The sequence below is a fragment of the Puma concolor genome, chromosome B2 (assembly GCF_028749965.1).
Source record: "Puma concolor isolate L17-30 chromosome B2, mPumCon1.1.hap2, whole genome shotgun sequence".
NCBI classification, from domain to species: domain Eukaryota; kingdom Metazoa; phylum Chordata; class Mammalia; order Carnivora; family Felidae; genus Puma; species Puma concolor.
In genome coordinates, this window is record NC_141671.1 from 11,478,639 (window position 1) to 11,505,366 (window position 26,728).

General features: G+C 43.3%; 1 protein-coding gene across 5 annotated transcripts; it reads left to right on the plus strand.

Annotated features, from left to right (window-relative positions):
- Nucleotides 1–67: 67 nt before the first annotated feature.
- TPMT (thiopurine S-methyltransferase) lies at nt 68–25,851 on the plus strand. Of its 5 annotated transcripts, none has more exons than XR_015251039.1 (10): nt 68–163; nt 5,162–5,345; nt 6,559–6,651; nt 11,145–11,277; nt 15,511–15,563; nt 16,396–16,470; nt 22,407–22,492; nt 22,714–22,823; nt 24,820–24,864; nt 25,485–25,626. XR_015251039.1 is itself a non-coding variant. In XM_086706168.1 (10 exons), the coding sequence occupies exons 3-10, from the start codon at nt 5,206–5,208 to the stop codon at nt 25,595–25,597; spliced, it is 738 nt and encodes a 245-aa protein (XP_086562294.1). In that variant the 5' UTR covers nt 81–163; nt 1,636–1,999; nt 5,162–5,205; the 3' UTR covers nt 25,598–25,851. The 5 variants fall into 5 exon arrangements, 2 of the variants coding, with proteins under 2 accessions (XP_086562293.1, XP_086562294.1); XR_015251038.1 differs by having other exon boundaries at nt 22,714–22,812; XR_015251037.1 differs by lacking the exon at nt 22,714–22,823 and adding an exon at nt 23,676–23,809.
- The last annotated feature ends 877 nt before the right edge of the window (nt 25,852–26,728 follow it).

Here is a 26,728-nt window from a genome sequence, read left to right on the forward strand (position 1 = left end):
GGCCATTTCCGCCGCTGCGCAAGCCGGGGCGCCTGGGGCGTGGGGCGGGGTCTGGACTCCGGGGAGGGGGCGGGCCCGGGGGCGGGGCGCGGAGTCCCGGCCCTTCGGGCGCCAGGCGGCGCGGGAGCCAGCTGCGGGGTCCCGGCGGCGAGCTGCGCGCGAGGTAGGCTCTGTTGCGCGCGGAGAGGGTGCGGGAGAAATGGCTAGCCTTGCTGGGTGCGAGCCTGTGGTCGGATTCCGGAATGGGGCATCCTGACGACCGTGGGCAGCCCAGCAATGTACGCCCTGAAACGGGATCAGGAAGCAGAGTGGGATCTGGGAATAACGAGGTCGCGCTGTGAATGACCTGAGTCCAGGATTTAAAGTGCCCCTAAAGCATCGTCCTCTATTAGTAGTTTTTAAGAAAAGAGAAATACTCGTTTAATGATCAGTGATGCTCTGGGGGCGAGGGCAGGGGTGAGGATAGGGGTAGGGGGGGTGGGAACTGGGGTGCCGTAAAGATTTTGTCTTGCTCCAAAGCTGTTATACAGTTGTATGCATGTTTTAAGAGCCATCCTCTTGAAATTTTGCACCTTAGAGAAGTTATTCTTCAACTTAGCAACATTTGAAAATAAATCTAGGGGGCGCCCGTGTGGTTCATTGGGTTGAGTGGCCCACTTTTGATTAGCCCTCAGGTCATGATCCCAGGGTTGTGAGATGAAACCTGGCATCCGGCTCAGGAGCCTGGAGCCTGCTTAAGGTTCTCTCCGCCTCTGCCCCCTCTCCCCTGCTCATATGCGAGCTCTCTCTGTAAAAATAATAAATAAAAATAAATCGAAAGTAGAAACGTTTTTTTTTGAAGAGGTTAGAGAGGAAACCAGACTTGAGAGTCCACCCACGGAGGACTTGGGGGCCAAACTAGCACATCTGTTTCTGTGTATGGGTAGGAGTAATTGTGAATTTTGCCTTTCCTGACTGTTATAATTTGCACGTTTCTTAAAAAAAATTTTTGAGGGGCGCCTGGGTGGCTCAGTTGGTTGAGCAGCCGACTTCGGCTCAGGTCATGATCTTGCGGTCCATGAGTTCGAGACCCGCGTCCGGCGCTGTGCTGACCACTCAGAGCCTGGGGCCTGTTTCAGATTCTGGGTCTCCCTCTCTCTCTGACCCTCCCCCGTTCGTGCTCTGTCTCTGTCTCAAAAATAAATAAACGTTAAAAAAAAAAATTTTTTTTTTTTTTTAATTTTTTGAGAGAGCGTACCTGGGCACGTGGGGGAGGGGTAGAGGGAGAGAATCTTAAGCAGGCTCCACACCCAGCATACAGACCGCCCCCCCCCCCCCCCCCCCGCCCAGGGGCTCTCACGACAGAGAGATCAAGACCTGACCCAAAATCAAGACTCTGGATGCTTAACTGACTGAGTCACCCAGGCAACCCTATAATTCACACTTTTATCTTGTTATAAAAAGAAACGTTTTATTTCTCTAAAAAAGCACGTGGGCAAGTATCCACTGAGATGCTCTTAGAACAGCTAAGAGGTGGTTAAGTTATATACATGACGTTAACTTTTGTTTCAAGTTTGTGTGAAAGGAATAGAAGTGTGCAATTCCAGATTGTCCTGGTTTTATGATAAAATTCTGTTTCCTTTTTGTTTTAAATAGAGAACTGCTTTATGAGAGCTCAAGCTGAGGTTCCAGAGTTTCTTGCTGAAAATGTACATTGCAACACTGCTCCTCTTTTTTGCTTTTCTGTACCCAATGTAATCAGATACTTCCCCCGACCTCTCAGAAAACTGAAAGTCACCTCCTGACATCAGCAGGACCTTGCAAAAGCATTTGTTAACAAATGTTGGCTGAGAAGTGAATTTATGTTCCCAGTTGCAAGGGAGGTGCCTTCTCCTTAAATCCTAAGCACACTAGAACCAAACTTTGCAGTAAAGGGAACTTTTCCAGAAACACCTGCTCTTATGTGATGTTTACTATTCTCATTGATAAATCATTAAATTAAACCCGCCAATAGTAGCATGTGAGTATACTCCAAACTAAAATAGTTTCACTAATGATTCAAATAATTATGTTAGAATGTTAGAATTATTGGTGTTACATTGTCCTTAGTATAACAACGTTCACATTGAAAGGACAGGCATTTTCCTCATATGTTCAGAGGGATTGCAGTTATATTTAAGTGTCTTTTTTTCCCCCAGTTCCATTGTGTGCCTTTTCCCATGCAAAAAAGAAACTGCAAGAAAAATTATTTGAAAACACCAACTTATGGAATAGAGATGGGATATCAAACCCACATATCTAATTTTGCGCCTTCCTAAAACCCCACCAAAACAGCAATAGGGTAGGGAGGATAGGTGAGACAAAAAAACCATAAAACTGCAGATGGACAAGTGGTAAAGGATTCTGCAGACTGAGGAAAACTAAATTCTTTTTTTTTTTTTTTTTAAAGTAAGCTCCATGCCCAACATGGGGCTTGAACTCATGACCCTTGATCTCATGACCCTAAGATCAAGAGTCACATGTTCTACCAGCTGAGCCAGCCATGCACCCCTCAAGAAAGCTAAGCTATAAACCAGTGTTGGGGAAAGCCAATAAGCAACCCCATTCGCATTATAGAATCCCCCAAATGCTCAGGAATTAGCACCAGGTTCCTCTGGGACGTGGAAGGGTGTGGTTGAAACTAGGAGCATTGCTTGAAATTCTGGTTCAGAAAGTGCTAAATCCCCAGGTCCCTTTACCAACTCCCTGCAACAAGGTGTCTGTCTCTTGCCACACCAGCAGACTTGGGGAGTTTATTCCCTGCAGAAGGTAAGGAGTCTCTGGACTAGGGAGATACAAATACACAGTTGGGAATTTGAGTGCCATATTGAGAATGGAGATTAATTGAACACAAGCAAACTGAATGCTGGGGCCCTCTCACTTCTGTCCTTTTCTTATGTGAGTATAGAACCATGGCTTCCAAGAACTTGATCCTTATCACAGGGACTGAGAGATCCATCTATGGAAAGTCTGCCCAGTCAAAAGAAGACAAAGATAGTGACATCTAGGTTTCCAGATGAAATCCACTCACATCATCCTTAAGGTGCAGCTTACAGTCAGTGAACCCACCCACATACTTAAACATCTAATCAGCTTTTTGGTACTGCTCTTAAATATGAGCAGATAAAAAGAATTGCTAGGCATTTAAGGAAAGTCACTAGTTGGAAAGACAGAAGACAAAAAAAACAGAAAAAGTGACTCATAAGCAGCAGACTATGCAGATAAATAAGAGAAAATATTACATCTATATATGAAATAACAAAGTAATATAAAAAGAACATCAGAAGCAAAAATTGAGCTCTTGAAAATTAAAGACTTGATAGCAGGAAAGAAAAACCAAATAAAAAATTTTGTTTAAAAACTAAATAGAAAGGTAGAAGGATAAAAATTAAGGCAGTCTCTCAGAAAATAGAGCAAAAAGATGAACAGCTGGAAAATGGGAACAAAAATACTAGAAATTTACAATACTAGGTCAGGAGGCTCTACGGCCAAATAAAAGAGGTCTGAGAAAGAGAAACAAAAGAGGGACATAAATTATTATCTGAATAATTCCAGAATGTTTCCAGCATTGAGGGATATGACATTTCCAGATTAAAAAACTCAGCCAAATTGTTGAAAGCAGATTCAAAAGAAGGCACAGAATTATGAAATCGGAAAAACTAGGGTCAAAGAAGAGCCTTGAGAGAGAGCAAAACATTGACCTTCTGGAAAATATCAGGATCAGAATGTCTTTGAACTTAAGCAATACCCCTGGAAGCTAGAAGACAATGGAACTACTTTTTTCAAAATTGTGAGAGGAAAAGATTTCTAACCAAGAATTCTATACCCAGCAAAACTATACATCAAGGATCTGGAATAGTATGAAGACATGTCGTACATGCAGAATCACAAAAACCTTTTCTCCTGTGCACCCTTTCTTAGAAAGCTGTTGAAAGTTGTGCTTCACCCTTTTGGGTGAATAACCAAAAAAAGAGTAAAAGAAAGGGAATCATTAAAAGAGAAGGAGATCTTCAGGGTGATGAACAAGAGTGATCCCAGAATGCTAGCTATGCAGTGGGAACAGGGAACATCCAGGCCAGAAGGCTCCCAGAGAGTCCCCTCCAAGATGATGCTATTGGTAGAATATCTGATAAGAGATTGAGAGTGTACTGATAGGAGATTGGGACAATTGGTAGAGCTTAGAGTTGAACTAGTAACAGGTACATAGGGATTTTATATAAATGAAAAAGTAAGACAGCTATTAACTAGAAAATAAAAAGTTGTACAGAAAAGTAATCATAGAATACTATGTGGTTCAGCTGTGAATAGTATTTAACTGGTCATAATAATGTGTACTCCAAATGTTTGATCAAAAATAGGCCATGTCTATTGGGGCATCTGGGTAGCTTAGTCGATTAAGCATCCAGCTCCCAGTTTGGGCTTAGGTCATGATCTCATGTTTCGTGGGTTTGAGCCCTGCATCTGGCTCTGTGCTGACAGTGCAGAGCCTACTTGGGATTCTCTCTCTCTCTACCTCTGTCCCTCCCCTGCATGCGTGTGGTTGCATGCATGCTCTCTCTCTCTCTCTCTCTCTCTCAAAAATAAATAAGCATTTTTTTAAAGCTGTAATTCAGTTTATTTAAAGATCCTTCCTGGGGCGCCTGGGTGGCGCAGTCGGTTAAGCGTCCGACTTCAGCCAGGTCACGATCTCGCGGTCCGTGAGTTCGAGCCCCGCGTCAGGCTCTGGGCTGATGGCTCAGAGCCTGGAGCCTGTTTCCGATTCTGTGTCTCCCTCTCTCTCTGCCCCTCCCCCGTTCATGCTCTGTCTCTCTCTGTCCCAAAAATAAATAAACGTTGAAAAAAAAAAAATTTAAAGATCCTTCCTAATAAGCAATATGAGGTATGCTTCTACAATTAGGCTCACTGAGAAGTAATCTTTTGGATGGCTTTTCCTTAGATGTTGAAATATTTTTAAAAGCCATATTGCTAACGATAATAGGTTTTCTTTAAGTTTATTTTGAGAGAGAGAACACTGCCATGTGCTTGTGAGTAGGGGAGGGGCAGAGAGAGAGAGAGACAGAATAAGGATAATGGGTTTTTATTTCATTTATCGATAGAATTGCGATGCCCTTAAATGACAACATTGTGAATATTTTCCTTGCAGGCATTTAAGGCATCTGTTTGTAAGGCAAAGGTGTGCATGAAACTATGGATGATACAAGCACTTTAATTGATGTTAAAGAGTACCCCGATACCGAGGTACAGAAAAACCGAGTACTAACTCTGGAAGAATGGCGAGAAAAGTGGGTGGACGGCAAAATTGGATTTCATCAAGAACAAGGACATCAGTAAGAAATGTTTGGTATATATAAGAGAGAAATGCTCCATCAGAAACTGACTTTGGAAATAGAAATAATAATATAGGTACACAATATATGACTGATTATAAAGTGTACGTTTTTAGTTTTTCACCTTTTATCGTCTCTGAAATACAGCGCATCTCTGGCATGTCTTAGATTTATCAGCAATGTTAGCTCTTCCCAGGGGGTATAGATAATGGTGTCTTACAATTGAAGGCATCTGAGATTTATGAAATATGTCTTTTTTTAAGCCCCTGTAGCATCCGCATGTTGGTCATACACATTTATATATATGGCAGATGCCCACATTAACGCGTATATCTCTTTATACTGAAAGGTGGCGATGTTCTGACTTTGCTTTCCAATAGCGTGTGTTCAAATGTAAAGTGTTATCTATATAATACTTTTTCTTCCTGTATGTAGGAAAAGAAGCTGAGAAAAATTAATACATGAAATAGGATGCTGAGCAATGTGTTAGTAGTGGTAAGCTTTGAAGCAGTAGCAATGTATCATGGGCCAGTGCTAAGTAAAGTGGTCAGACTTGTTCTAGGCAGCTACTCTTACTTCCCAGGGGATGACGACATCATCATCATCATCACTATCACTGTATTTGCACACTGAGTGGTAGTTGGGGCATCTTCCCAGAGCCATTATATGGGTTATCTTTGTCATGTGGGTGGCCTTAGAAGAGCCACATCTCTACAGAGGGAATTAACTACAGAATTAAACTTTCCAGAGTCTAAGACGTGAGTACACATTTAGATAGCTTCTCATAAAATGAATGTTGAAAAATTCAGTGGGTCCAGCGGCTCCCCATCTCTCTCTCTCTCTCACTCTCACTCTCTCACTCTCACACACACACACACACACACACACACACACACATGCATACATTGGGGAATTAATAAAGAATTTTTAAAACCTATCAACCAAGAAAAATAACTTTTAATTACAAATGAGGAAAGTTCCAGGGTTAAGTCAGATGTCAGATGACTTACTATCTGTTGACTAAGCAAGTTATTTAACCTTCTTTTTCTTCTTATGTAAACTGGAGAGTGTAATAATGAATGTTACCTATTTTGTAAAGTTGTAGGGGATATTAAGTGAGATAGTGCATGAAAAGTACTTAGCATCATGTGATTGTAATCCTTTCCTCTGTGCATTAGGCTAAAGAAAACAAATCTTTTTTTTTTCTCCCCAGATTATTAAAGAAGCATTTGGATACTTTCCTTAAAGGCGAGAATGTTCTGAGAGTATTTTTTCCTCTTTGTGGAAAAGCAGTTGAGATGAAATGGTAAGAGCAGATGAGCATTAACACACTTTCTTGACTTGATGACAAATACTTTAGGTGAATATTTTAAAAGATACAGGTTTAAAAGCTCCACTCTCAGGAAATATACAGGGATCCTTTATTTTTGGTAGATTATTACTGCTGGGTTCATAGAGATAATATTCTCAGTAAGACACAGTGTGGCCTTTCTTTATTGGGTCTCTAAGAAAAATTATCATTTATTTATAATCCTATAAATATAATTTGGAACTAGTGGTGGGGTCTCAAGGCATGCAGGCGGCTAGCCTTTTCTCTTAGGTCTGCGACATCTTTGTGCAGTTTCATTTTTGTAGGTGGTTTAGGAATTTGGATGAGTTAATTTTAGATAGTTTGATTAGAGGTGGTCAGAAAAATTCAAAACAAATTACAACTCTTGGGCAATAAAGCATGTAGTCCACGGTTCAACTCAGCTCTCCCCTCCCACTACAAGCACATAGGCAATTGTTTTCAAGAATCATTGTTACAAAACTGTTGATGAGGAAAGTATTTCTTGTAAGTAATTCTCTGTGGAGAGAACTCACTTTAATTAGCAAGCCGCTATTACCGTAGATTATCCTAAAATCACAAACCTGGCAATCGTCTTCTATATATGACTCAGTTGTGGTAATCATGCACAGACCTGCTTAGAAGTACCACTAATTTATTACCTTGAGGGGTGCCTGGGTGGCTAAGTCGGTTGAGTGTCTGACTTCAGCTCAGGTCATGGTCTCACAGTTTGTGGGTTCGAGCCCCAGGTCGGGTTCTGTGCTGACAGCTCAGAGCCTGGAGCCTACTTCAGATTCTATGTCTCCCTCTCTCTCTGCCCCTCCCCTGCTTACACTCTGCTCTCTCTCTCTCAAAAATAAATAAACATTTAAAAAAAATTTTTTTTTAATTTATAACCTTGAATGTTGAGAATTTTGATCATTAGGCAGGAAAGAAAATTTTAAAGTATTAAAAAGGTTAGTAAATGAAAAATTTAGCGACTTGAAGATGCTCCATTTCCTATAAAAATGTAGGTGGCTGACCCACAAAACATGAATGCGTTTGGAGCTGATTTTCAAGTACAGATGTGGCATTCTTGCAGCCAGCACACCCACAGGCTCAACTTGTAGTAGCTGAGCACCTGTGACATGGCTGACGTGGCTTAAGATTCTAGTGTGGCCATGACATTGAGAATATTTAAACTGTATTACTAGACATATCCCCAACCAACTCACTAAACCAGAAGAGTTGCTTTGGAAACTCCTTACAAGAAAAGCATTAACTCTAGAAACAGACGGTCTTATTGCCCTGTGGTTAAGTACTAACCATCTAGCACTAGCAGAGGTTTTGAGACAAGATTAGGAAATGGAATGAGTAAATAGACAATTAAATGTGATTGTCAGATATTTGGATCCAAAGTCATGTGTAACAAAAATACCAGAACTGGGGCGCCTGGGTGGCTCAGTCGGTTAAGCATCTGACTCTTGATCTTGGCTCAGGTCATGATCTCACGGTCCGTGAGTTCAAGCCCCATGTGGGGCTCTGCACTGACCACGCGGAGCCTGCTTGGGATTCCGTCCTCTTCTCTCTCTGCCCCTCCCCCCACTCATGTTAGCACACACCCCCCCCAAAATAAATAAATAAACATTAAAAAAAATACCACAACTAAGCTGTTAGAATTGCGAGTAAGTTACTGTATTAGAAGATTTTTCATTTATGTATCTAATTTGCGTATTAGGGTCTGTACAGATACCAGATGTGAATAGATAACTATGAGATGAGGCCCAAAAGTGTTAAAATAAAATGTTTAAGACATTTTCTTAGGTTTTTTTCAGGATGGTATATTCCAATATAATCCAGCCTATGCCAGTCTGTAATAGGCTATATTTTGTTTTCCATATGTCAAATATAAATAAAAATCTTCACAGCCAGTTTGGATAACTTTGTAGGAAGAATTAAAAAAAAAAAAAAAAATTCCCTGGAGACACCTGGGAATTCTCTGGCTCAGTTAGTAGAGCATGCACCTCTTGATCTCAGGGTGGTGAGTCCAAGCCCCACATTGGTCATGGAACCTACTTAATAAAAGTAAAAAAACTTTTTTTTTTCAGTTGTTTAATATATAAATAAATAATAAAATAAAATATTCCCTGTATATTAACTTATGAATTTAGGAGGAAATATGAAAGACCAGTTATTCATATGTTTATTTTAGAGCTGTAAAACAGTTCACGCTCTGACCTCATTGAAAGTGGTAGTCTTGTGTGGACAATAGGTACAATCCGTTCTGCTATACCTCGTTTCAAAAATGCTGTTTTCACTCTAACTCCACTGATAAATCAGGGGACGATTTGAGCGTGACGTGAATTTCACCTTCACTTACATGCAATTTCATCTACAAGAAACATGAAGGAAGAGCAGAAAACTACAGGCAGCTGTGTGTGAAGGGACAAAACACACCCATGCACACACCCCACACAGTTCCCCGACACCTCAGTTCACCTGTGTGCTGTGAGCCACTCCTATCCACAGCTGTTGTTAGAACTTTCCAGTCACCCCCATTCTATCAGTGCACAATAACTTACAAGTTGCCTCCCTTCCAACATTCACTTCTATGAGTAAGCTTCAGGTCTTTCTCAATGTCACCTTGCCACACGCTAGTATTTATATATTTTGTAACCATATAACAGGCGTAAAACTGTGCCACCGTTTCTATGAGGTTCCTGTCTTTCTTCTTTTTTTCTCTTTTTTGGTAAGATGTTATTTATTTTTTAGGAAATCTCTACACCCAACGTGGGGCTCAAACTCACAACCCCACGGTCAAGAGTCACATGCTCTACTGACTGAGACGGCCAGGCACCCTCTGTTTGTCTTCTTTTTAATAATGTGGCACCGATGAGAATTGTTGTTTTTTTTCTTATGTATTATTTATGCAGTTTGTTTCTAAATTTTCACTGTATATTTTTGAGGAAATCTGGAGTCACAGAGTTAAGTTATGGCAAATGTGTAACAGCTTTTCAAAAAAAAAAAAAATTAAGGTCTGATTGACATATAACATGGCATTAGTTTTAGGTGTATAATGATTTGATATTTGTATATATTGCAAAATGATCTCCACAATAAGTCTAGTTAACATCCCTCACCATACATAGTGGGAGAATTTTTTTTTCTTGTGATGAGGACTTTTAAGATCCACTCTTTCAGTAACTTTCAAATATTCAGTATGGCATTAACTATAATACTGTATAACATGCTGTCCATTACATCCCCATGGCTTACTTATTTTCTAACTGGGAATTTTGACCCTTTCACTCATTTCGACTACATTCTGCCCCTGCCTCTGGCAACCACCTGTCTGTTCCCTGAATCTATGAGCCTTTTTTTCTTTCTCTTTTTTTTTAGATTCTACATATAAATGAGGCCATACTGTATTTGTTTTTCTCTGTTAAACTTAATTCATTTAACACAATGCCCTTAAGGTCCATTCATGTAGTCACAAATGGCAAGATTTCATTTTTTTTTTAAGTTTATTTATTTATTTTTAAGAGAGGCAGAGACAGCATGAGCAGGGGAAGGGCAGAGAGAGAATCCCAAGCAGGCTCTGTGCCAAATGGCTGAATAATGTTCCACTGTGACAAAGTTTTTTTATTTGTGCCCCAACCCCCACTTTCCCCATAAGCCTTTCGATTTTTATTGCATAATTTTGCATTGCACAGTGATTTTTAGGGATGCCTATGTTGCATTATAGCAGAACTGACTGTATGTGTTTGTTTAATTTGACATGAATCAGTACTGTGCCTAGATATTTGTGCTACTAGGGCTGTTTCCCCCGGAGTCAAGATCCCACAGCTGTGAATTCTGTAATTACACAACTTAGAAGGAAAACACTAGTTATTTGTATATGGCAATTCGATACGTTTCTGGATAGTGTTGATGGTAAGTAAATGGAAGTTGTAAGATTATAGAAATGGACGCTAACGTCATAGAGCCCTGTGCCCAGTACCATGGCTCCTAGCCACGTGTGACGATTTGAATTTAAATCACACTAGCCACATCTCCAATGCCCAGTAGCCAATGTGCTTAGTGGCCAGTGGATTGGACAATACAGGTACAGACCCCTCTGTCATCACAGAAAGTTTTAATGGACAGGGCTAATTTAGAGAAATTAAAAAGCATTTCTAATCCACAGAATGCTTTTAAATGAGAAACTCTTCTAATCAGATCCATTTGTAACAGACCAATGTTTTAAGGTATAGGTTTTCAAATTTTTAATTTTTTCCTAAGGTCATGTAAATCAATTTTTCAGAATTCCAGGTACCACTAAGCTTGAGAATACATAGATGCACTTCCCTACAAGTTCTGTGAAACCCTGTGAACCTGAGTTTATGCTAATCCCTTAAAATTAAGGGAACTGAATGTTTATTGGGGTATGCTCTTTTATTTAGTAATGTATCCGAAATAAAAATTTTAAGTGTGAATAACATGATTTCATGCAGGTTTGCGGACCGAGGACACTGTGTAGTGGGTGTGGAAATCAGTGAGCTTGGGATTCGGGAATTTTTTACAGAGCAGAATCTTTCTTACTCGGAAGAGCCCATCATGGAAATTCCTGGAGCCAAAGTATTCAAGGTATATTTTGTTTTTGGTAAATAAGTATTTCCGTACCGCCCCACCCCCAGGAAAAGGTTTCTCTTAGAGAAAGTTAAGTTACTGTACAGATGTCATGTGACCCCACTTTATCAGATTCACCAGGACACTATAGCGTTTAAAGAACTAGGGCTTGAAAGGTGATAGCTAGATGTGCACAAATGTATTAAAGAGCTGAGGTTGGGGTGCCTCGGTGGCTCAGTTGGTTAAGTGACCAACTTTGGCTCAGGTCGTGACCTCACAGTTTGAGTTCAAGCCCCACATCAGGCTCTGTGCTGACAGCTCAGAGCCTGGAGCCTGCTTCACATTCTGTCTCCCTCTCTCTCTGCCCCTCCCCACTTGTGCTCTGTTTCTCTCTTTCAAGAAAACCAACACACAAAAAAAAATTTTTTTTTTAATAGCTGATGTCAAAGCCTATCTATAATCATGATTTTGATTTGGGTTTGTTAGTTTTATTTATAAACAGGCATTCCTGAGAATTTCTTGTGCCACTCCCTGCAAAGGACATTGAAGAGATCAAAACATATTCCCTGCCCTAAAGAATCTGTTAGCTGAGAAGAGAAACACAGAGGAAGCTGTTTGTCACACACAGAGCTAAGTGTAACGACACAGGGTATAAAGGGAACAGACAGGAGAGTCCCCTAACCCAGCCTCGCAGGGCTCGCTGAAGCGTGGTGACGGTCAGGCAGTCTAGCACACATTCTCAGATGCCCCGTGACGCTGGTCCTTCATCCTGTGCAGGAAGGGTTTTAAGTTGGAGCCTGATGCGGCCAGATTTTCTTTTGAGACGAACCACCCTTGTGGCGTCAGGGAAGCGGCCTCCCGGCAGAGAGACCAGCTGGGAGGCCGCGTGCGGAGGGCCAGGGAAGAGCTCCTGAAGGCTGGCGCCGGGAAAGCCACAGGGCGTATAGAGGAACAGGCAGCTCAAAGCAGTGTTTAGGATGTTACACTGGCAGGATTTAAGATTAACTGAGTGGGAATCAGGGGGGAGCTGAGTTTGCCCTTTCAGCCCAGATGACTGGAATGGATGGCAGAGAATAAACGAGAAACAAGCTCAAAGGGCAGAGCAAATGAGTTTTCCTCTCGGGATGATGAGTTTGGGGCCCCTGCCTGGCTCAGTTGGTAGAATGTTCGACTCTTAATATCCCGGTTGTTAGAGATTACTTGTTTAAAAAAGTGAGTTTAAGAGGCCTGCGCGATGGTGAAGGTGTAGCTGGCAAATGGCTCTATGTCTCCGGGCGACGTTTGGGCTGGAAATGACGGATTTGGGAGTGGTCTTCGTCCTTTGACCACAGTGAGCCAGGTAGACAGCTTTGTCTGCTTGGGATAATAATGTGGGAATAAAACACCACCCAAATGGGAATGAGTGAGGCTGTTTTTTGTTTTTTTGTTTTTTGTTTTTTTAATTTTTTAATGTTTATTCTTGAGAGAGAGAGAGACAGAGTGCAAGTGGGGAGGGGCAGAGAGAGAGGAAGACACAGAATCTGCAGCAGGCTCCAGGCTCTGAGCTGTCAGTACAGAGCCCAATGCGGGGCTTGAACCCACGGACCATAAGATCATGACCTGAGCTGAAGTCGGACGCTTAAGCAACTGAGGCACCCAGGCACCCCTGTTTTACTTTTTTAGAGAGAGAGAGAGAAACATGTAAGCAAGGAAGGGCTGAGGGAGAAAAAGAGAGACACACAGAATCCCGAGCAGGCTCCATGCTTTCAGCACAGAGCCTGACACAGGGCTCCATCCCACGACCCTGAGATCACGACCTGAGCCAAAATCAAGAGTCAGACACTTAACTGACTGAGCCACCCAGGCACCCCTAGAACCCAATGACACATCGTCGCAGCAAAGGCTGTGCTTTGGTTTCCCAGGCTAGCGGCCACAGAAGTCACGGGTCCAAGTTCTCTAGTCCTACATGGTCTGGCCATTGTCCACTGGTGCATTCAGTCTCTCACAAAGTACTCTCTTTTCTAAATATCTGAAACTAATTGTGGGTTAGTAGGAGGCTTGATAGTACTTCATTTTACAGCTTCCTCCCCACTCCCTGCCCCCCACCCCCATTCTCAAATCATCTAAGAATCCCAGGGTTTACTCAGTTCAGAGACTAGTCTTGGAGCAAGCAATGGTTCTCAGCCCCGGGGGCACATTTGCAAAGGTCTGTGGATCTTTCAAAATTCCCCATCTGAGGGTTCAGCCCAGCTCAGTTAAATCCGAAACTCTAAGGGTGGGGCTGGGGATCAGTACTATTCAAAGCTTCCCAAAGTTGAGACTCACTGGCTGTCCTCCCTGCTGACACTCCCACCCCTCTGGGTTGCCCCCCCACGGTGCTTCCAGACTGGTCTTTAGAGACCCTTGTCTATTTGTAAGCCTCCGTTGGTGCGTCATTTCAGAATAAAATCCGACAGTTGCCTGTGGACCCCTGGTTTTGCTCTCTTTCATTCATCAGCTCATTGCCTGAGCACCTTGTGGACAGAACTATCCTGGGTTCTAGAGAGCGGGTGTGAATTTGGCACAGACTCTGACCGCAGTGAGGACAGGCTGGTGGAGCAGAGCCGCGCGGGTATAAACCCTGAATACAGGATGGCCTGTACTGTTCTGGTTGTGTGCCTGAGAACGTGAGAACCCAGAAGACACAACAGGGAGCTGCCTGACAGCCCCGGGGAAAGGCCAATGAGAGGCAGCCTCTGAAACGGTGTCTGGATGTCTCTGCTAACATTACAGGGGAGCGGGCTGGGGGCGTGGCCCAGGGGGGAGTAACGTGACATGGACTCCGCTGTCCAGGGATGTGAGAAGCCTGGGGGGTGGGGGTGAGGGTGAAGGGCGAGGAAGGAGAGGTCAGTCCACACAACTGCACTTTGCATGAAATGATGTTAAAAATACCTGACCTGGGCACCTGGGTGGCTCAGTCGGTGAAGCGTCCAACTTCGGCTCAGGTCGTGATCTCACAGGCCGCGAGTTCGAGCCCCGCGTTGGGCTCTGTGCTGGCAGCTCGGAGCCTGGAGCCTGCTTTGGATTCTGTGTCTCCCTCTCTCTCTCTCTCTCTCTCTGCCCCTCCCCTGCTCATACTCTGTCTCTCCCTCTGTCTCCCTCAAAAATAAATAAACATTAAAAAAATTTTTTTTTAATCTGGCCTTTCTGTATCTGCCTGCCTGGTAGTTGGTTGGCCTGTTTACTTATCTTTAACAGTGTCAAAATATCAGGGGTCTGCTAAAGTAAATACTGTTTAGATTGAACAAGCTCTGAAAAGTATAATAGGTAACTAATTCTTCAGGGTTAACTTCTCTCTGATTTTTCTCTTAGAGTTGATCCAAAAGAACCCATATCGGTCTTTAAAAAAAACAAAAGCACCATTAAAAAAATTATTTGCAGTACAATTCCATTCTTCATGTTTATTATTTTTTAATGTTTATTTCTGAGAGAGAGACAGAGAAAGAGACACAGAGTGTGAGTTGGGGAGGGGCAGAGAGAGGGGGAGACCCAGAATCCAAAGCAGGTTCCAGGCTCTGAGCTGTTGGCACAGAGCCCAACACAGGGCTCGAACTCATGAGCTATGAGATCATGACCTGAGCTGAAGTCGGTCACTTAACCAACTGAGCCACCCAGGCGCCCCTCATGTTTATTTTTTTAATGTTTATTTATTTATTTATTGAGAGAGCTTGAGCACAAGCAGGGGAAGGGTGGGGGGAGACAGTCCCAAGCAGGCTTTGCGCTATAAGTGCAGAGCCCAATGAGGGGCTCAATCCCACAAACCCTGAGATCATGACCTGAGCTGAAATCAAGAGTTGGATGCTTAACTCACGGAGCCCCCCAGGAGCCCCACATTCTTCATGTTTTTTTTTAATGTTTATTTACTTTGGTGGGGGGGACAGAGGGAAAGGGGGAGAGGGAGAGTGGGGGAGGGGCAGAGAGAGAGAAGGGGACAGCGGATCTGAAGCAGGCTCTATACTGACAGCAGTGAGCCTGATACAGGGCTTAATACTCATGAACCGTGAGATCATGGCCCAAGCCAAAGGCAGACAGACATCCAACTGACTGAGCCACCCAGGCTCCCAAGCCAAAGGCAGACAGACATCCAACTGACTGAGCCACCCAGGCTCCCCACATTCTTGTTTAACTACATATTCTCTCCCTACCACTTTTACTTTGCCCCTCTTGTCTTCCTTCACCATTCAGTTATCTCCTAACTAAACCGATTTTTTTTTTCCTTGACTTTCATTACAGAGTTCTTCAGGGAACATTTCACTGTACTGTTGCAACCTTTTTGATCTTCCCAGGTAGGACCGAATACCACCTCTGCACTTTTTTTTCTAAATTTCTTTTTTAATGTTTATTTACTTTTGGGAGAGCATGAACAGGGGAGGGTCAGAGAGAGAGGGAGACACAGAATCTGAAGCACACACTCCAGGCTCCGAGCTGTCAGCACAGAGCCTGATGCGGGGCTTGAACTTGTGAACCGTGAGATCATGACCTGAGCCGAAGTCAGACGCTCAACCCACTGAGCCACCCAGGCGCCCCAGCACCTCTGCACCTTTAGTAACTTGAGTGTTTGCCAGGCAGCACTGAGTGGGGAAGGTCTTTGTATTCCTCCCGTTTACTTGCGGTAGCATTGATTTGAATCTGTGCTCTGCCGTTCTTTTTGCTACAGCCTACGTGTCTGCACACTTGATTATCTTTGTCCCTGGATAGCTTCCAGAACATGGAAAACAGTCTAACAACTCTAGGCAGGTAGGGGAAAAGGAAGGGAGAGCAAGACAATGTCTCCGCTTCACACCTAGTCTGTAACAGAAAGGAATTTCGAAGTGCAGAAGGTGGTGACATCCCATCTCCGGAAAGTCCCGGATATTTGTTGTGACACATAGTTCTCGGGGCCTCCTTCGTGCTCCCAGGTCAGAGTGGAAGGGGGAGGCTCCTGCCACCGGCCCCTACGACTGGAAGGAGCTCCCCATACCCGCATCAACACGTCCCTGGAGGCTCTGAAAAAGCAGACAGGAGATCCTTAACAGCCGGCGAAATACCAGCATGCACCACGGGGGGCGCTGTTCATCTTGTTCAAGATTTGATTTTTCTTATTTAAGCTGTTGTATTCTTTCTTTTTCTTCCTGACAGAGTGAACATTGGCAAATTCGACAGGATCTGGGATAGAGGAGCATTAGTTGCTGTTAACCCAGGCGATCGTAAATGGTTAGTAATTTGGTTTCTTTAATTATGTTGGCGTTTCCTTTTTGGCCTTCTTAATTTAATACGCTGTACTTTTTCTGAGCTCCAGAAAATTAGACTTTTACTATTTTGAAATAGCTTACTGTGTCCGGCATCAGAAGACCTACGTCCAAAACCCCCTTTGGGTGAAAGGGTAGGATTTGGCCATGCGGACCTGGGACAAGGCTTGTGGCACCGTCCCTTCTGAGCTGTGTTGCCTTGATCAAAGGATTCACCTTCACCAGGTTTCAGTTTACTCTGCACAACAGCAGCTCACCTGCTGACACCACCCCGTCCGCCTCCACTGACATCACCAGGTGGCCGCTGTCTGGCACTTGCTGCGCCAGCCATTGCTGGAAACGTTCTATCAACACTTGGAATCTACCAAACAACCCTGTGGGGTATATGCTACCATTATTCCCATTTTACAGATGAGATTATGGTCAAAGAGATTAACTTGCTTGGGGCGCCTGGGTGGCTCCGTCGGTTAAGCAACCGACTTCAGCTCAGGTCATGATCTCACAGTTTGTGGGTTCAAACCCCACATCAGGCTCTGTGCTGACAGCTCGGAGCCCGGAGCCTGCTTCGGATTCTGTGTCTCCCTCTCTCTGCCCCTCCCCCACTCATGCTCGCTTGCTCGCTCTCTCTCCCTCTCTGTCTCTCAAAAATGGAAAAAATAAACATTACAAAAAATTAAAAAAACAAAGAGATTAAGTTGCTTGGGCAAAGTTGGGCAGCTAAAACACAACAGAATTGAAATTCTGACTGAGGGAGTTTGGTCAAAGCCCACGCTCGTGATCCCTACGTTATTCTATCTGCAAGGGTGCTTGTGGGATTAAAAGGAAAGACATATGTGGGAAGTGCCTGTCTGCTCTCCATAACTGCTAAATATTAGCTGCTATTATGTCAGAGATTTTGTTATTGACCATTCTTATCGCACCTCGTCTTATTAGAAAATAAAATATGAGAAAGCACACTATGTAATGGCCTCTCCTATGTACTTTCCAATTCAAATATCATTCACATGCTTACTTGGAGATAGCATATAAATGTTGAATTATTTAGTCCTATAGAGGCAGACTCTTTTTTTTTTTTTAAGTTTATTTATTTTGAGAGAGACAGAGCGTAAAGAGAGGAGGGGCAGAGAGAGAAGGAGAGAGAGAATCCCAAGCAGGCTCTGTCAACAGGAAGCCCCGTGCCAGGGCTGGGTTCCAGGAGCCACGAGATCACAACCCTAGCTGAAATCAAGAGTCGAACACCCAACCGACTGAGCCCCCCAGGTGCCCCTAGAGGCAGACTAGGATTGCATGCACATCAGTGAAATAAAATAATTTATTAAAAAAAATTTTTTTTAACGTTTATTTATTTTTGAGACAGAGAGAGACAGAGCATGAACGGGGGAGGGTCAGAGAGAAGGAGACACAGAATCTGAAACAGGCTCCAGGCTCTGAGCTGTCAGCACAGAGCCCGACGCGGGGCTTGAACTCACTGACCGCAAGATCATGACCTGAGCCGAAGTCAGCTGCTTAACTGACTGAGCCACCCAGGCGCCCCAAAATAATTTATTTTAAAGAAATTGTTTCAGGAGTAAGGCTTATTGCCAAACCTAATCTTCTTTAAGTAGACCATGCCACATTTTTTTTTTAATTATTTATTTTTTTATTAATTTTTTTTTAAATTTACATCCAAATTAGTTAGCGTATTGTGCAACAATGATTTCAGGAGTAGATTCCTTAGTGCCCCTTACCCATTTAGCCCATTCCCCCTCCCACAACCCCTCCAGTAACCTTCAGTTTGTTCTCCATATTTATGAGTCTCTTGTGTTTTGTCCCCCTCCCTGTTTTTATATTATTTTTGCTTCCCTTCCCTTATGTGCCTCTGTTTTGTCTCTTAAAGTCCTCATATGAGTGAGGTCATATGATATTTGTCTTTCTCTGACTAATTTCACTTAGCATAATACCCTCCAGTTCCATGTACGTAACTGCAAAGATTTTATTTTCAAGTAATCTCTACACCCATCATGGGGTTCAAACTCACAATCTCGAGATCAAGAGTCACATGCTCCACTGACTGAGCCAGCCAGCCCCCCACCATGCCACATTTTCTTAATATATATTTTCCTTCAGTGATAATGTTTATTTACAGAGACAGAGCATGACTGAGGGAGGGGCAGAGAGAGAGGGAAACACAGAATCTGAAGCAGGCTTGAGGCTCTGAGCTGTCAGCACAGAGCCCGATGCAGGGCTTGAACTCACGCACTGCGAAATCATGGCCTGAACCAATTGAGCCACCCAGGCGCCCCATTAGGCGATAATTCTCACTTCTGTTCTCCTCTCTCTTTCTTTGCCACTCCTTCTCCTTCACCTCTTTTCTGGAACCTTCCCCTTCCTCATGTACCTAAAAGTTGTCATTCCCTAAGGGACCATCGTTAGCGTTTGCTTGTGGCTGCCTATCTCTTACCCTTGGTCTTTACTGATCACATCAATTCTTTTACTGTCATTCAGTTATTCAACAAATGCGCAGAGTTCCTACTGTGTTCTAAATATATATGGGGAGGGGCGCCTGGGTGGCGCAGTCGGTTAGGCGTCCGACTTCAGCCAGGTCACGATCTCGCGGTCCGTGAGTTCGAGCCCCGCGTCAGGCTCTGGGCTGATGGCTCAGAGCCTGGAGCCTGTTTCCGATTCTGTGTCTCCCTCTCTCTCTGCCCCTCCCCCGTTCATGCTCTGTCTCTCTCTGTCCCAAAAATAAATAAACGTTGAAAAAAAAAATTTTTTAAAAAAAAAATAAAAAAAAAATAAATATATATGGGGAAATCACGGAAAAAATCATACATGGTATTTGCCCTCACCGTTTTTATATTCCTAGCTCTGCTCTTTCTCTCAAACATCTGCATCACATTCCAGTGTTTGCATTGCATTTCTTGTGGGACATCAGTGTGCTTTATCAACTTCAAGTACCACATGAAGCCTCTTTGTTTATAATACACCACATATGTATACTGACCCCGATTCTGCTAAGCATCTGCCTTTGTAGGTGTTTCCTGTGCCCTGAGGATGTTCATCGTCTCTGAGGTTAGTCCTTCTCGGGGCTTTGGTTTGTGTGGTGAAAATCCATAAGGCCGTGGGGAGCGAACTGGGAGTCACAGAGCTCACTATGAGGGCACAGATGATGCACACTGTGTTGTTTTCCCGCTGGCTGGCAGAGTATATATTTAGCACATAGTCAGAGCTTAATAAATACTTGTAAGATAAACAAATGAAAGCAAACTAGATGCAGAGCAAAGAAAATACACCATTTCCTACCAGCGACTATCACCTCCTCCGTGCTAGATATAAAGACCATCTAAGTGGCCTCTGGACTGTTATTTCATGGTTAATAAAGAGTAGTGAGATCCCCATCTAGAAGTCTTGAGTAGGGAATCCAGTCCTAGCTTGGGTTCCCTGATTCCCCCGCTGTCTTTCCTCCGAGCCCAGCCGTGTGTGTGTGTGTGTGTGTGTGTGTGTGTGTGTGTGTGTGTGTGTGTGTGTGTGAGAGAGAGAGAGAGAGAGAGAGAGAGAGAGAGAGAGAGATCACAGCTCCAAGTACACCTGAGAACATGTTGGCCTCTCTTACCAGAATAACAACTTACTTTAAGCCAATAGAAAGATCTTTTTCTTTATCTTGGTCCTGGTACTTAACATGTTAATACCTTATCTCATTCTTGTCATTAACACTGGGCATCTTTCTGCTTTGACCGCATACAGGCAAGTCCTGAGATGTTGGCTGATCCCAGGTCTCCTGCCTAACATGAATCAGCGGGGTGTACCTCTCTCTCATTTTTCTGAATTTCTTGAAAGTAGCTGAGAGAGTCCACATTCCAAACGGAATGAAGTATGTCAGTCCTAAGAAACCCTGCCAAACCAGTCTGACTGATCCCCTTCTTGGGGATGACAAGTTAATTCTTCCTTCTTAAGACCAAGAATCAGAAAGTTAAGTAAAGATCTATTAGTGGGGCACATGGGTGGCTCAGTTAAGTGTCTGACTTGGGCTCAGGTCATGATCTCAGTTTGTGAGTTTGAGCCCCACGTCGGGCTCTGTGCTGACAGCTAGGAGCCTGGAGCCTGCTTTGGATTCTGTGTCTCCCTCTCTCTGCCCTGCTCGCTCGTTTGCTCTCTCTCTCTCTCTGTCTCAAAAATAAATAAAAACCTTAAAAAATTTTAAAAGAAAAAAGTTTGCTTTGGTCCCATGCTTTCCTTACAAGGACATACAACCCACTCAAGCCAGCCCTAACTGGGGGAGTCTACTAAAGAGAATAACGGAAGCTAACCTGGGTGCTTACCCACACCCCAGGCAATGTTCCAAGTATTTCATGTGTATAAACTCACTGACTACTCAGAAAACCCTGAGTCAGTTACTAGTCTTATCCCCATTTTACTGAGGACAAAACTGAGGCATAGGGAGATTGAGAGCTTGTCAAGCTTTCCTAGCCACTAAGTGCAGGAACTGGGCTTCATGCTCACACACCTGGCAAAGTGCATGCTCCTAATCCCCATGCTGATCCCCTCCCCAGATACTCCCAGAACTGTGCACAGGGATTACAGTATATGCAAGCCCAGTAGAAACTGCTGTACCAAGATTTAGGGGGCCTCTCTTAGAGCTGCACAGTCTGTCTGTCTCTGTCTGCCTGTCCCTCACAGTGTCTCTACCTCCTTGTGCCCGTCTCCTCTGTGCTCCTAACCTGACCTCAGCTTCCTCTGCTTCCTCCATTTCTGCTCCCACATGTCTGACTTCCCACAACCCCCAGCACCAGCACCCCAGCACAGCCCCCCAAAGCTCCAGCTTTCCGTACAATGACGACAGCTAACCAGCACCTGCTTTTTGGGTGTCTCGATTCCGGTCCCCAGTGCAGTCACGTGATGGCCCAACTCAGCATGCTGTACTGGGGTCACTCTGCCGATGGGGCCCGTCCGAGTCAGGCCCCCTTTCTGAACCGACCAGACACAGCTGGGTAGTGGCATCCCTTGCTCCCCGGGCGGGACACGTATGGCAAGGACTGTGCCCATAGCACCCATCATTCATGCTGTACCTGCAGGGCTCTGATTTCACCCTCCCTTGAATTTTTGCCTCTTTGTGAGTCTTCTCCCTCTCCCACTCAGTAGAGGAAAGGGATTGTCTTGTCTTGTACACAGTCTTACATATATGCCCCTGGAGAGGACCCAGTCACCTGGAATATTGTTAACCTACAGCCTTCTCGGCCCCCACTAGCCCCACCCCTACCGGATCAGGCTCCAAGGATGGAGTGCAAGCATCCTTTTTTTCAGCAAGTGCTCAGGTGACTGACACCCAGCTGGTCTGGGAGGCCCTGCCCCAGAGCTGACAGCACTTCCGTAGTATGTGTTCCAAGTCGATAGGCCTCCGAGTACCCCATCAGGCCAGAAAGAGCCTCTGCTCACTTCTATGTGACATCTTCTGATCAGGTGAGCCCTGGAAGCCGGCCTCCTTTTGATTCCTAGCTTCACTGTTTCCCAGCTTAGGTGGGTGACGTAATTTGCAGACCCGGTTTCTGACATTTAGAATGCGAATCGACTGCAGATAGTCCTTACAAGAATTTAACTCAGTAATGTAGGTGAAAGTGAACCTGATTTCCCTGCCTGCCTCTCACCCCCCTGCAGGCTTTGCCTTTGTAGAGAAATGTGGCTCAGTCAGTTGAGTGTCTGACTCTGGATTTTGGCTCAGGTCATGATCTCACGGTTCATGGGATCGAGCCCCGCATTGGGCTCTGTGCTGACAGTTCAGAGCCTGCTTGGGATTCTCTCTCCCTCTCTCTCTCTCTGCCTCTTGCCTGCTGATTCATTCTCTCTCTCTCTCTCTCAAAATAAATAAATAAACTTGAAAAAAAACCAAGAGAAATGTAACACCTTACTCTGCTGTGTTCTTTTTAGCTATACAGATATAATGCTGTCCCTAACGAGGAAAGGGTTTCGCTACCTCTTGGCTGTTCTTTCTTATGATCCCACTAAACATCCAGGTAAAGTTTTTTGTTTTTCTTTTTTTCAAAGATGTTGCCTCTTTTCCTGATTTAATTCTATGACATGGATAGCATTATATACTCTTGATTTAGAGCAAAGGAAGAATACTGCCTTTTATACATGAAGAAAAGTCTGCTTTGGGCTAATGGAAACAGTAAATGTTTTTTTCCACTTCCCACAAGTTTTCTCGCTCATATTCCATTTTGTTTGCCATTCACAGCTCAGACTATAGAGCAGAGGAGGAATGGATGGCCCTAATATAAAAGAAATCTCATGAGCTCTGGAGTAGAAGGAAGAGAGATTGGTTGCCCTGCTTTGGGTGGAGCATATGTGGGTCATCCCTGGTGGTAGGGATGGGTTAGGGGCCCAGACACATCCTCACAGGAAGATGGGCAGGATGAGGATACGGGGTGGGGGTCGGAGGTGTGCAGAAAAATCTCTAAACTATATTTTTTAATTTCTAAAATTTTATAATTTATTGCACTCTTGAATAACAATCTTTGTTTTAAACTTAGAAAAGTGATGTTTTAAGTGTGACGTTTTATAAATATTTACATATGCTAGTATTTTTTCTATTTGAGTAAATCAGATCTTAAAACCTCATTTAAAAAATGAGACCTGGGGGGCGCCTGGGTGGCTCAGTCAGTTAAGCATCCGACTTTGGCTCAGGTCATGATCTCACGGTTTGTAAGTTCAAGCCCCGCATCAGGCTCTGTGCTGACAGCTCAGAGCCTGGAGCCTGCTTCGGATTCTGTGTCTCCTTCTCTCTCTGCCCCTCCCCCACTTGTGCTCTGTCTTGCAAAAATAAATAAATGTAAAAAAATTATAATAATATAAAAAATGAGACCTAGGGTCCATAATTAAGTCTGGAACAATCAGATAGAAATAGAAATTATTGGAGACAGACCTCAGCGCTACTAATCTGATTTAAATTCCATTCCTGAATAGGAGGCTTAAGGCCAGGCCTCTGGGGACAGAACACCACAGGCTCTATCTGAGAGTGGGACTCACAACACCTCATGAAAGGGGCAGCAGCTCAATTTCCTTACAAGTAAATGGCCTGCAGCAAAGTGGAAGGGATGTGTACAATGTGAGTGAGTGTTGGAGTCAAGGAAAATCAATACTCAGAAGATGAAGGAAACACTAAGGAATTTGTTCATCAGCTTCATTCCGATTTAAAAGTTCCCAAGTCCCAAAAACTGGATGACAGGATGCAAAAGAATGAAACTGGACCACAGAGAAGGAAACAATCAACAAAACCAAAAGCGGCTTATGGAATGGGAGAAAATATTTGCAAATGACCTACTGGATAAAACGTTAGTATACAAGATATATAAAGAACTGATACAACTTAACACCCAAAATACGTATAATCCAATAAAGAAATGGGCAGAAGACATGAATAGACACTTTGCCAAAGACATCCAGATGGCCAACAGACACATGAAAAGGTGCTCAACATCACTCTTCATCAGAGAAATACAAGTCAAAACCACGATGCGATATCACCTCACACCTGTCAGAAATGGCTAAAATTAATAAAAAGAAACAACCGGTGTCAGCGAGGATGCAGAGGAAGGGGAACCCTCTTGCACTGTTGATGAGAGTGGTGCAGCCACTCTGGAAAAGAGTATGGAAGTTCCTTAAAAAACTAAAAATAGCCCTGTCATCCAGCAATTGCACAACTAGGTATTTACCCAAAGGATACAAAAATACAGATTCGAAGGGATACGTGCACGGTGTTGTTTATAGCAGCATTATCAACAACAGCCAAATTACAGAAATAGCCCAAATGTTCATTGACTAATGAACGGATAAAGAAGATGTGGCATACGCACACACACGGAGCATTAATCAGCCGTGAAAAAGAATGAAATCTTGCCATTTGCATCAACATGGATGGAGCCAGAGAGTATTATGCTAAGTGAAATAAGTCAGTAAGAGAAAGATAAATACCATATGATTTCACTTACATATGAATTTAAGAAACAAAACAGATGAACATATGGGGCAAAAAAAAGAGAGAGGCAAGCCAGGAAACAGACTCTTAACTATAGAGAACAAACTGAGGGTTGTTGGATGGGGGGTGGGTGGGGGAATGGGTTTAATTGGTGGTAGGGAGTAAGTCCCACTCTCAGATAGATAGGGAGTAAGGAGTACACTCGTAGTGATGAGCACTGGGTGTTAATATGTAAGGGAAATTATGTTGTGTATAGAAGGAGTGTACCTAGGTCACTGGAAGCAGACGGAGAAGCGGGCCCTGAGAATTTCTCTTTAGAATTAGATCTATGGAAATTATTCTTCACCATGTTTCTCTTTCACCTAGGCCCACCGTTTTATGTTCCAGATGCTGAAATTAAAAACTTGTTTGGTAAGTTACTTATATTTTAAATAAAATCAATTCTCTGTTTTGACCTGGTAACTATGAGTGTCTAGCAATTTTTTAAATATTTATTTATTTATTTTGTGAGAGCATGCGAGCAGAGGGAGGGGCAGAGAGCGACAGGCAAAGAGAGAATCCCAAGCAGGCTCTGGGTGGTCAGCACAGAGCCCGATGTGGGGCTCCATCTCACAACTGTGTGATCATAACCTGAGCCAAAATTAAGAGTCAGACGCTTCACCCACTGAGCCACCCAGGCGCCCCAAATTAGTGTCTAGAAGTGTATAAAATCAAAGTCAAACCATTTTATTGAAGACTATTTTATCCTAGAAAAGGGACAGATCTCTGTGATATGCCTTTTTAGCTAAGCGGCGTGTTATGTTAAAGGCATTAAATTCTTTCAGAGAGATGGTATGTTTAATTTAGGTCTTAGGAGTTGTAAGTAGTGATGGTGATTCGGAGTCCAGAGTTTGCTCTTAGCATTTCCCCATTGTCATTCAAAGGCAAAGAAACATCTTCAGTACTTCTTTTAAATCATTTGATGTGTTTTTAGAAGATTCCCTATCGCATTCTTCATCAACTTAGAAACTCATTCCCCTTTCTTGTTTCAGGTTCAACATGCAACATTCATTGCCTTGAGAAGGTTGATGTTTTTGAAGAACGACATAAAAGTTGGGGAATTGACTACATTGTTGAAAAGTTGTATCTACTTACGGAAAAGTAAATGAGACCAGTAAAAACAAGTAATATCAACATGTTTTTGGGCAACTGATAGTTATGCTAAGGCACGAAAATATACTGGATGACTCTTGAGAAAAAGTTGTTCACAAATCACATAACAGAGCTTTGCTCAGAAATATGTATAACTTTATAGAAAAAAGTCATAAATAAGCTGGTAAAGTAGCTATACAGGAGTGTGATGGGATGGTGAAAGAATATACCTGTTTTGCTTAGAAATTACAAGAATTTTTTACAATCGGCATGTCTTATATAATTTTAAAAGTTAAAAGTTTTAAAGGGGTACCTGCTGCCCAGTCAGTGGAGCACACGACTCTTGATCTTGGGGTTGTAAATTTGAGCCCCACGTTGGGCATGGAGATTACTTAAAAATAAAATCTTTAAAAAAATAATTAAAATTAAAAAATAATTCTATAAACGAAAAATTAAAAATAACAAGTAATTTTTAAATAAAATAAATGCAATGCATGTTAGCTTAAATAGAATAAGGATATATAGATTATTTTAGAGCAATTGAATTGTTTCCAGAGTTTTCTAAAAATTGACCCTCTTTATGAAAATTTAGAACCATTGAGGCCATGTAACACTTTAATAGGGTTCAAGGTAAAAAATAGTGGCCCAAGAAATTATATGAAATGTAGCTTTACTGGAAGCCCTCATATTATCCTCAATCCTAGCAGCCCTTTTCACATTTTTTTTCTCCTTCTACAATTTTATATATATAACAGAATCAAGAAGCATAGTTTATGGGGCGCCTGGATGGCTGTCGGTTGAATGTCCGACTTGGCTCAGGTCATGATCTCGTAGTCTGTGGGTTCGAGCCCCGCGTCGGGCTCTGTGTTGACAGCTAGGAGCCTGGAGCCTCCTTCAGATTCTGTGTCTCGCTCTCTCTCTGCCCCTCCCCAACTCCTGCTCTCTCTCTCTGTCAAAAATAAATAAACATTAAAAAAAAATTAAGCATATTTTGGGGCGCCTGGGTGGCTCAGTCGGTTAAGCGTCCGACTTCGGCTCAGGTCATGATCTCACGGTCCATGAGTTCGAGCCCCGCATTGGGCTCTGTGCTACCGCTTAGAGCCTATAGCCTGTTTCAGATTCTGTGTCTCCCTCTCTCTCTGAC